This window comes from Trichechus manatus, unplaced genomic scaffold (assembly GCF_000243295.1).
Source record: "Trichechus manatus latirostris isolate Lorelei unplaced genomic scaffold, TriManLat1.0 scaffold00233, whole genome shotgun sequence".
NCBI lineage: Eukaryota > Metazoa > Chordata > Mammalia > Sirenia > Trichechidae > Trichechus > Trichechus manatus.
The window spans coordinates 1399430-1411172 of record NW_004444169.1 but is presented as its reverse complement, the minus strand read 5'-3'; the positions used below and the strand labels follow the sequence as shown (position 1 = coordinate 1411172).

At 38.3% G+C, this 11743-nt stretch overlaps 1 protein-coding gene across 1 annotated transcript in view; it reads left to right on the top strand.

The window, feature by feature from the left end:
- FAM120C (family with sequence similarity 120 member C) overlaps positions 1-11743 on the top strand; it is a 103502-nt gene that overhangs the window by 76868 nt on the left and 14891 nt on the right. Inside the window, 1 exon segment of the mRNA XM_004391423.1 lies at positions 11137-11237. Coding sequence (XP_004391480.1) covers positions 11137-11237 — 101 coding nt within the window.

Below are 11743 nucleotides of genomic sequence, written 5' to 3'. Positions count from 1 at the left end.
AAATTGTCCTCTGAGGACTGCCTTTGCTGTGTCCCAAAGGTTTTGGTATGATGTGTTTTCATTCTCGTTTGATTCTAGGAATTTTTTGATTCCATCTTCTATTACCCAGTGGTTTGTAAGCAGGGTGTTATTCAGTTTCCATGTAATTGATTTTTTTCCTTGTTCTTCCTGTTGTTAATTTCTACTTTGTGTTGTGATCAGAGAAGATACTTTGTATTATCTCAGTGTTTTGAATTTTTTTGAGGGTTGCTTTGTGGCCTAATGTGTGGTCTATTCTGGAGAACTTTCCATGTGGTTTGGAAAAGAATGTGTACTTTGCAGTTGTTGGGTGAAGTGTTGTATATATGTCTATGAGTTCAAGCTGGCTGATTGTGCTGTTTAGGTCTTCTGTATCTTTGTTGAGTTTCTTTCTAGATGTTCCGACCTCTACTGAGAGTGGTGTGTTGAAGTCTCCTACTATTATTGTGGAACTGTCAATTTCTCTTTTCAGTGCTGTTAGAGTTTGTTTTATGTATTCTGGAGCTGTGTCATTGGGCGCATATATATTTATTATGGTTATGTGTTAAAGCTGGATTGTCCCTTTAATTACGATATAATGCCCTTCTTTGTCTTTTATGGTAGATTTTGTTTTAAAGTCTATTTTATCTGAGATTAGTATTGCACTCCTGCTCTTTTTGGTGGCTGTTTGCTTGATATATTTTTTTCCATCCTTTAATTTTTAATAAATTTATGTCTTTGTTTCTAAGGTGTGTCTCTTATAGACAGCATATTGATAGATCCTATTCTTTAGTCCATTCTGTCACTCTCTGTCTCTTTATGGGTCCATTTATGCCTTTTACATTCAGTGTAATCATTGATTTGTGTGAGTTTATTGTTGTCATTTTGTAGTGCTTTTTTTGTGGCTGGCGATTTCTTTGTTCCTCTTACTCTCCTGTGCTGAATTCCTTTTGATTTGTGGATTTTTTTTTCATTTCTTTTGTTTTTGTAGATTTTGTTTTTACTGAGACTTTATGTTTGTCTTCTTTATTTTGATGAGTCGGTTTGTTAACTTTCTTTGTGGTTACCTTGAAATTTACCCTTATCTTCCTACGTTTGATCCAGTCTAGTATTACTTGGTATCTCCTTGCCTTCCTCTTCACTAAAAAGTTCTATACCTACACTGTTGATTCCTTTTTTTATTGTTCTGACATTGTTATTGTTGTAATTTACAGATTATACATTGTTTGGTTTTGAATAGTCTTTGAAAGTTCATTTCCTAGGTTGGTATCTGGCTGGTGTGATCTTGTGTCCTATATTCAGGCTGTTGTCTGATGTTGTTTGTTCTCAAACCGAAGGACTCCCTTTATTAATTCTTGTAAGTTTGGTTTGGTTTTTGCATAACCCCTTAATTTCTGTTTATCTGGAAATGTCCTAATTTCACCATCGTATTTGAACGAGAGTTTTGCAGGATATGTTTTTCTTGGTTGGTAGTTTTTTTTTTTTTTCTCTTTCGGGGTTTTATAGATATCATCCCATTGACTTCTTGCCTGCATGGTTTCTGCTGAGTAATCAGAGCTTAGTCTTAATTGTTTCCCCTCTGTGTGTGACTTTTCATTTTTTCTCAAGCCGCTCTCAGGATTCTTTCTTTGTCTTTGGTTTTAGCAAGTGTGAATATAATATGCCTTGGTGATTTTCTTTTGGGGTCTATCCTATATGGGGTTCACTGAGCTTCTTGGATGGTCACCTTTTCATCTTTCGTGATATTAGGAACGTTTTCTGTCAGCAATTCTTCAATTATGCTCTCTGTGTTTTCCATTTTCTCGCCTTTTTCTGGAACTCCGGTCACGCTCAAAATTTTGCTTTTGATTGTATCCCACATAAGTCTCTGGTTTTCTTCATTTTTCTTTGTTCTCTTTTTGATTTTTCCTTAAACAAAGTTGTATCTAATTATTTGTCTTCAATTTTGCTGCTCCTGTCTTCCATCATTTCAAACCTGTTCCTCAGCCCTTCTGTGACACTGTCCATTTCTAAAATCTTGTTGTTTATCTTTTGAATTTCTAATTGTTGTTTTTGTATGATTTCTAGTTGTAAATTTATATTGGCATTTTGTTCCTGTATTATTTTCCTGAATTCTTCCATTTTTTTTGTCTGTATTTTCCATGAATTTCTATTTTTTCCTTATTTTTGTCTGCTTTTTGTTTCAACTCTTGGATAGCTCTGAATATTAGAGATTTGAATCCCCTATCAGGTAGTTCTAGTGCCTTTTCTTCTTCTGGAAAGTCATCTGGTATTTTATTTTGGTTGCCTACTGGAACCATCTTGTCCCTTTTTTTATATGTTTTGATATTTTCTGCTATCTTCGGGACATTCAGTAGTTATTTTCTTCTTTTATTGATTGTAGATTTGTTTGTTTTGTCCTGCTTTTTTGTTTTATTTGGTTATATCTGAGCAGGTGGGCTTTGCATTCTTTGTTGTTTCCTTGTCTGTGGACATGATATTTTTCACCTCCTTGTCCAATGAGCAGGGCCAGTTACTCAGCTATGGTTCAGCAGGGCAGGTCCAGCTGAAGGGGATGTGCTGGAATGGGTTGTTCGTGGCATGTATTTGGGCTGACAAGATGAGCCAGTGGTCAGTGCAGGGCAGATTGCAGTAGGTTGTGCCTGTGCTGCTCAGGAGTGCAGTGTTCAGCACATGGTGCAGATAGGCAGGAGGGAGGGGGAGAGGGGGGTTGTGATGTATGTAGCTAGGTTGGGTATGGAAAAGAAGAGAGAGAGGGGAGAGAAACAGAAGCAAAAAAAGCGCTGTGGTAGGGTGCCTTTGGAGTGGAGAGAGAAGAAACCAAGAAATGTAGAAAAACAAAAAGGAAATAAATAAATAGATTAAAAATTAAAGAAACAATGCCCCCAGGGATCCCACTGGAGCAGCTGTGCAGACTAAGGAAGCGGCTCCCAAGCCACGCAGTATAGCCCAGCTTGAAGGGGTGGAGATGACACACAGCACCAGGTATTCAGGAAACAAGAAAAGGAAGTAAGAAGAAAGAGATAAGAAACCGAGAAATGAAGAAAAAACAAAGAAACAAAAGAAAGCCCCCAGGGATCCCACCAGCGTGGCTGTGTGGACTGGGGAAGTGGACTGGGGAAGCAGTTCCCCAGCTGAGCAGTGCTTCACAGCCTGTCAAGAAGAAGCAAAGATGGCACATGGAGTCAGGTGTTGGAGAGAAAGGAGAGGGAGCAGGTGAGAGGCAGGGAAGAAACCAAAAGAGGCTGGAAAAAGCAATACCAGCAACAAAGAAATGGCACTGAAGAAGCTGGCTGGTGTGGGCAGGGTGAATCTACATGGCATGGAACTGGCGCCTCCCACGCTGCAATCGCGGCCTGCTGGGAAGCAGCAGATTGGCCCACCAGGAAGCCGGGAATCGGCCTGCTAAGAAGCAGTGAATTGGCCTGCCAGGAAGACAGGAATCAGCTTGCCAGGAAGCCGGGAATCAGCCTGCTGGCAAGCCAGGAATCGACCCACCGGGAAGCTACGGATCAGCCAGCTGGGAAGCAGCAAAGGTCGAGCAGGGGGAGGCAGGATAGGGGGTAGGAAAGCGTGTGTCACTGGTTACCAGGTGCTCTGTCTCCTGCTGGGAGCTATGTGAATCTTCTTTCCTGTACTCCCAGTCTGCCGATCTCCAACAGGAGTCCAAGATGGTGGATCCGTGCTGTGTTAGCTGATAGGGGACCTCAGCTTGTAACTCTCCTCACTCTCTGTTCTCTGTCAGTTTCTTATTCCATTCGGTGCTTGGTTGAGGTCTATATCTCTTCATTTGATGCTTAGAGTTCCAGGATTGATGTTTGTCTCTGTTTTATGGGTCTTTGCTGTGGAGGGACGGCGTGTGCTTCTGTCTATAGCACCATGTTGGCTCCGCCTCTAGATTGATTTTTTAATATTGAAGTAGCTTTGTATCCCCAAGACAAATCCCACTTGATTGTGGTGTATTATTCCTTTAATATATTGCTGGATTTGAATTGCTGGTATTTCATTGAGAATTTTTGCATTTATATCCATGAAGGATATTGGTCTATAGTTTTCTTGTGCTGTCTTTGTCTGGTTTTGGTATCATGGTAATGCTGGATTTATAAAATGAGTTGGCAAATGTTCCTTCCTCTTCTGTTTTTTGGAAGGGATTGTGTACAATTAATGTTACTTCTTTAAATGTTTGGTAGAATTTGCCAGTGATATATCTAGTATGAATTTCTTTGAATTTATTCTGTTTGGATTTTGCTGAGCTTCTTGAATTTTTATGTCTTTCATGGAGTTTGGAAAATTTTCAACCATAATTTCTTCAAATAGATTTTTTTCCTCCACACTCTTTCTCCTTCTTCTTCTGTGACTCTGATGGCACCAATGTTAGACCTGTTGGTATTATCCCACAGATAATAACCCTGACCCCCCCCTCCATTTTTTAAAATCATTTTTCTGTCTGTTTTTCACACTGAATAGTTTTTATTAATCTATTTTTAACTTTACTAATTCTTTCTCTGTCATCTCTGCTCTGCTACGGAGGCCCATCCAATGAGTAGTTTTTAATTTCTGTCACTGAATTTTTCAATTCCAAAATTTCCATTTGGTTCTTTATATATTTTATTCCTTTGCTGAGATTTTCTACCTTTCTGTTTGTTTCAAAATTGTTCCCTTTACTTTCAAGCATTTTTATAATAGTTACTTTAAAGCCTTTATCAGATAATTCCAATATCTATGTTATCTTGGCATTGATGTCTGTTTATTTATCTTTTTCCATGCTAGTTGAGATTTTCCTTGTTCTGCCAGTCAATTATATCCTGGACATTTTGAATATTATGTTATGATACTCTTGGTCTTGTGTCAATATTATGGAGAATATTGATAGTTTAGTTTTAGCAGGCAATTGACCTATCAGGCCACAAGTTCTCGCTAGCCTTCTATGGGCTATGATGTCAGTTCAGTTTTCAAAGCCTTGGCAAACATATTTGTATCTTTCCTGTGTGTATGCCACCCAGTGGCCTGTCTGGAACTTGGGCAGTGGTCAATCTTTTGGTTCATTCTGAGAGTCTGTGGTCTGCTGTTTAGGGTCAGATCCATGCATGTGCAGCTCAGGGATGAACCCAGGATTTCATAAACAAATTTTTGTGTCATTTCTTGAGCTCCTCCCTTAACATGATCTCCTCAGTACTTCTGAGGGGAAGTTTGTTGGACTTCCCATTTTCAGAGCCCCTGCCATAAATAATTACCTAACTCTTCCAAGCACTTCCCATGTCTGCACCCATGTATAGGACCAAGCAGCAGGAGTAAAAAACATCGGGGATTCACCCTACCCTTTTGAGACCACTTCTCCTCTGATCAGAGAGGAAGGTTCCTGTCATTCAGTTTTTGATCCCTGCTGTTCCCCATTGCCACCACTGTCACTTTGGGGCTCACACACAAGAGAACAAAATAAAAAAACAAACAAAGAAAAATGGGACATTTCTACACACTCCGAGTCTTCCTGCTCTTTGAGCCAGAACTAGATTAGGATTTCTCCTTAAGTTCTCTCTGTTCATGCCAAGGACCACTTCCAGGTTTCAGGGTGCATTGTGTTTGCACCAGGGGATGGATACTGGAGGATAAAGAAACGTTAAACTCATCACTGGTTTAGTGGCACTTTGAATGCAGATCTTCTTCCCCAATTTGCCTTCTACTGTTTACTTTTCAGAGTCCTCAAATTGCTGCTCCTGGTTTTCATAACTGTGTTCAGTGATAACAAGGTAGAGTATGCTTACTTCATCTTACCCAGCACTAAACCTTTCTGTGGACTTTTTAAATCAAGTGTTTGGTTTGGTGTATAATTTTTCCAACAAAATTTTGTAATGGCTAGATCTCACATCCATTACTTCACATTTAACTTTATAGCTTTGATCATAAAGTGAGTTACTTTTAATAAAAATTATACTTAGGCTTCATTTTCCCAAAAGACATATTCTTTTTATATTCAAGTTGTTTTCAACTACCTTCCCTACATCATTTTTCCTAATTTTCTCTTCCACTTTTTTTGAACACTAACTGCATCAGATCTTCATTTGTCCGTGGCTTCTAGCATATGAACAGACCTCCAACACTTTCCTTGACTTTAGGCAATCGTGACCCTTTTGACAGATTTACTAATTCCCTTGGCTGAATTGCATTGTACTTTCAGCTGTTTGCTCCAGACAATTAGGAAGGGACTTACCCACAAAAAAAAAAAAAAAAAAGAAAGAAATTGTCATGTTGGGTAGGGAGAGATGCTAGTGTTAAGTAGGGAATGTTTAAATGGAGAATAAATTTTTTGTAGGTGCTCAATTGAGTGGTGAATTTTTTTAATACTATGACTTTTACTTCCCTTTGTAGCTTCATAAAGTCTGGGACTTGGATAATGATTATTCATAAAAACAAAGGATCCCTTTTTGTTTTCACTAAAAAAAGAACATAGCTACATTTAAAAAATGGAAAATAGAGAATTTGCTCTTAATTCCATCCTAAATGTTTTGTAGTGTTTCCTAGTCTCCTTTATGTGTACATTTTTGCACAGTAGTTGTCTCAGTGTAAGAATTTTTAACTTGCTTTTTTCACTTAATATTATGTCTTAAACCACTTTCTATTGTTACTATATAATCTTCATAAACACCATTTTTTACAGTTGTAGAATGATGAGGAGAGCTCTTCTAAACAAACATACAAGAACTTAGTTAATAGTGTTCAAAGTGAGGGATTCTACTCTGCTACTTGAGGCCTCTGGATCTATAACAGAAAAGGACAGGGCTTGATTAAATATGATCATTCATCAAATACCGAGTTAACTTCTATGGTCAAGGACTTACGCTAGGCACTAGAATATACATGTGAATAAATCATTCTCTACCTTTGTAGAACTTGAGATTGAATGGGGTGACAAGCAAATAAATAAGTACAATAAAGCAAAACAGAGAGTCAAGTGCGAAAGGGTGGTCAAGAAATTGTTTTATAGAAGTGGTGACCCTTGAAAGAACAGTAAAGGCACAGAACACAGTGGTACATTGAGGGAACTACAAGTAATTCAGTATTTTAGGGAATTGGGTCATAGATCTATACTTCCTGTCATGGATTGAATTGTGTCCCCAGAAATGTGTGTCAACTTGGCAAGGCCATGATTTCCAGTATTGTGTGATTGTCCACCATTTCGTCATCTGATATGATTTTTCTATGTGTTGTAAATCCTACCTCTATGATGTTAATGAGGTGGGATTAGTGGCAGTTATATTAATGAGGCAGGACTCAATCTACAAGATTAGATTTTATTTTAAGTGAGTCTCTTTTGAGATATAAAAGAGAAAAATGAACAGAGAGACATGGAGACCTCATACCACCAAGAAAGTAGTGCCAGGAGAATAGTGTGTCCTTTGGACCCGGGGTCCCTGCACTGAGAAGCTCCTTGACTGGGGAAGATTGATGACAAGGACTTTCCCCCAGAGCTGACAGAGGAAGAACCCTTTCTTTGGAGCTGGCACCCTGAATTTGGACTTCTAGCCTCCTAGACTGTGAGAGAATAAATTTCTCTTTGTTAAAGCCATCCACTTGTGGTATTTCTGTTATAGCAGCACTAGATAACTAAGACAGAATTTGGTACTGAGAGTGGGGTGCTGCTCTAACAGATACATACAATGAGGAAACCGTTTTGAAACTGTGAATGGATAGGGGCTGGAAGAGTTTTCAAGTGCCTAATAGTAAACACCTAGGTCGCCTTGAGGAGACTGTTGGTAGAATTATGGACATCAAAGAAAATTCTGGTGGGGACTCAGAAGGAAATGAGAAGATCTGTTACACCAGAGATGGTGCAGATGGTGAGAAGAAGTAGCAGAGAAACGGCAGCAGCAGAACCAGGAGACTAGCATGAGACAGTGCTGGAGCTAACCGACGGAGTGAGAGAGCTGAGTACCTTTGTGCAGGAGGCTTCCTGGTGGAGTGGGGTGCCTTCCAGCACTCATCAGTGGAACTAGGCTAGCTGGCCCATGGAGCAAGACAGCTGAGTGCTTTCTGGCTGAAGTTTTCTGGCAGAGTGGGGTGCCTCCAGGTACTTATCGGTGGAGCTACAGAGCTTTGGGACACTTGCTTGAGCAGGGCAGACATGGACAGTGAGGCACAAGGGGCTGAGAGGCCAAAGAATCAGGAACCAGAAGCTGAAGAGACAGGGAGCACAGGAAGCAGAGCTCCCTCAGTCTCAAATAGTAGGACGGTGACCTCTGGGGTCTCAAAGGATGGAGTCGCCACTCGGATGGACTAGGAGAGTGGGGCTGCCCAAATTCAAGACAGCAGAGGGGGTCTGGAAGGCAGAGCTGAAATCCAGGGCCAAGGGGCCTCCACCCAGAATCCTGAGAGTATGGCCAACACCTAAATTCTGGAGGGCAGGGCCATTGCCTATATGGTCTCAGAGAACAGAGGATTGTTTTCAAGCCTTGAGAGCCAATGAAATGTGGTCTGCTGACTTGCTTGGTACCTATTATCCCTTCTTTCCCTCCAATTTTTCCCATTTGTAATGGAAATGTCTAGCTTGTGCCTGTTCCACCATTGCACTTTGGAAGCAGATAATTTGTATTCTGGATTTCACAGATGAAGAGGAATTTTTGGATTTTGGACTTGGAGTTGAATTAAGACTTTTGCTATGATATGATGGGGTGAACGTGTTTTACATGTGGCAAGGACATGAATTTTGGGGGGCCAAAGGTTGGAATGTCATGGATTGAACTGTGTCCCCCAAAAATGTGTGTCAACTTGGCTAGGTCATGATTCCCATTATTGTGTGATAGCTAGCTAACTAGGACACTTACTGATACTAAACACTCTACAAGACATATTGTTAAGTGAAAAAAGCAAATTGAGGAACAATGTAATGATATGATTCCATTTATGTAAAAAATAAAACTATATTGGTGTACCTACATATGTATTTATAAATACATAGCAAAAGTTATGAAAAGACATATACCAATTGTAACAATGGTCACCTTTGGGGAGGGGCGTGAATGCAGAGGTAGAGATATTTAAGGAAGATATGGTTTGTATTATTTTAGGAGATTGTTTTCAATTATATGTGTCATTAAAAATAATAAGTAGATAATGAATAAATAAATGATGGAACATTGATACAATGGAATGTTATTCAACCATATAGATATGATGCTGTAAATAAGTAATTTACAGGCATTTTTTAGATTTAGAACTCTTTTTTCAAACTCTGTCAAGTCTAATTTTTTAAAAAGCAGAGCTGTCTCGTTTGTAAATGTGGCTGGAGGGCCTGGAACTCTTGATTTCTGTGTTTTTGTGCAGGTATGCAGATAAAGAAGTCTGGTGTGCTAAATATACCCTGGGATGGTAACAGTTACAGTCTCTGAGAGATAAAAGTGTAAATGTTTTAAATTTCTTTTATTGGATTTGACTAATTTTTCTATACAAAACAAATATTGTTCATTGTAGTTAATACTTGATTTTTTTTTTGAGAAAATACTCAGCACCTTGGCTATATGATGAATTAGACATTCTCATACATTGGTTATGATAATATAACTTGAAACATCTGTTTTAGAAAGAAACTTAGTGTCATGTGTCAAGAGTCTATGAAAATGATCCTACCCTTTGATCTAGTAAGTCTACTTCTAACAATGTGCTCTATGAAATAACCTGAGTCTTATGTAAAAATATGCTTAAAAAAAAAGAAAACCCATTGCCGTCGAGTTCATTCCGACTCATAGCGACCCTATCAGAGCATTATTATAATAGTGAGAAATTGTAAATGACTTTAATATCTTACATTCCATTTGATTAAATATTATGAAGCTCTTCAAATTATATTCAAGAGGATTTTTTAATAACATTGGAAAAGGCTTGATAATTGAAAAGCCTCTTTTTGTTCAGCCCTACCCCTGCAGAAGTAGACAGTATTTTGACTTCTATTGCCATAGGTTAGTTTTGCCTCTGCTTGAAATTTATACGTACTCTTTTATGTCTCTCTTCTTTCACTCAATATAATGTCTTTGAGATTTATCTGCATTTTTGTGTGTATTAATACTTTGTTCTTTTTTATTACTGCATAGTATTTCATTGTATGAATATACCATAATTTATCCAGTCGCCTGTTGATATGCATTTGAGTTATGTCTAGTGTGGGGCTATTTATTATAAATAAAGCTGCTGTTAACATTCTTGTTCATGTCTTCTTGTGGATATATGTACTCATTTCTCTTGAGTAAATACTTAGGAATATCATTGCTAGGTTAGTGTATGTTTAACTTTATAAGAAACTGCCAAGCTGTTTTCCAAACTATACCAATATATACTCCCACCAGCAATGTACTGAAGTTCCAGTTACTCCATGTCCTTGCCGGTGCTTGATATTAATAGTCTTTTACATTTTAGCCTTTCTGGTGGATATGGAGTGACATCGCATTGTGATTTTTGTGCATGATTTTTAAAAGTGCTTTTTGCTTTGGTGTTACCTTTTGAACAAATGATCTCATTTTTAGGACACTTTCCTAAGGGCATAATCTGAAATCCAGAAAAAAATTGTATGTACATATATGCTCTTATCTGTATAACTTATAATAGCAAAATGTGAGACATAACCTAAATGTTAGGTATATGGAAGTAGTTACGTAATTTTTATACGTTCATAACGGTAAAATATGAAGCCATTCAAAATTATGTAGATTGTTTAGATTATTATAAGTAGGATAAAAATTGTACATGGAGTATGATATCAACTATAGAAAAATACGTTCATTAAAGTAAACTAGAAATACTTCAACAAAAAAAAGTTTACTAAAAAAAATACTGGAAGGAAACACACCAAAATATCTTTGGATCTTGGTACTATGTAATTTTTTTTCCTATCCTTATGTATTTTTTCTAATGAGCATGTATCATTTTAAAATAGCACACAATGTAAGTAAACTTTATTTTTAAAAAAATTACAGATTTTATGTTCTATAATGCTTTCTCCTACCTAATCTTTTCTGTAAGTTGAGAATTTGTTCTCTTGAATATTTTAGTATATTGATTTCTTTTACTATTTCACTCCCAAATTATAAATTGCATGGAAAAAACACTCTCATGTTGTTTCTTCTTCTGAACATGTGGTGTTCCAACATTCAGTCCAGGACAGAAGATAAAATAGAGTGATTCAAGAAAGCAGTTGAGTACTATTCAGTTACAACCAAACTGTCTTTGCTGCCAGTGGGTCCCTCCTTTCTAGGTAAGACTTCCGTGTGACCCCAAGCTATTCTGTCCATAGGCAAAACTGAATTGGTCTCTCAGGAACTCCTGGGCCAGAATGGAATCACTTGTTTATGTTTTGCCTTTCTAGAACTCATTCCTGTTTGGTAGGCGTTGTCCTTTTGATTTGCATATAATAAGAGATGTGACATCAGAAAGGGCCCTGCTTTCTCAAATTTATAGATGGGCTCTGTCTTAGTCATCTAGTGCTGCTGTAACAGAAATACCGCAAGTGGATGACTTTAACAAACAGAAGTTTATTCTCTCACAGTCTAGTAGGCTAGAAGTCCAAATTCAGGATGTCAGCTCCAGGGGAAGGCTTTCTCTGTCAGCTCTGGAGGAAGGTCCTTGTCATCAATCTTCCCCTGGACTAGGAGCTTCTCTGCACAGGAACCCCGGGTACAAAGGACACTCTGTGCTCCCAGTACTGTTTTCTCAGTAGTATGAGGTCCCCTGTCTCTCTCCTCACTTCTCTCTTTTGTATCTC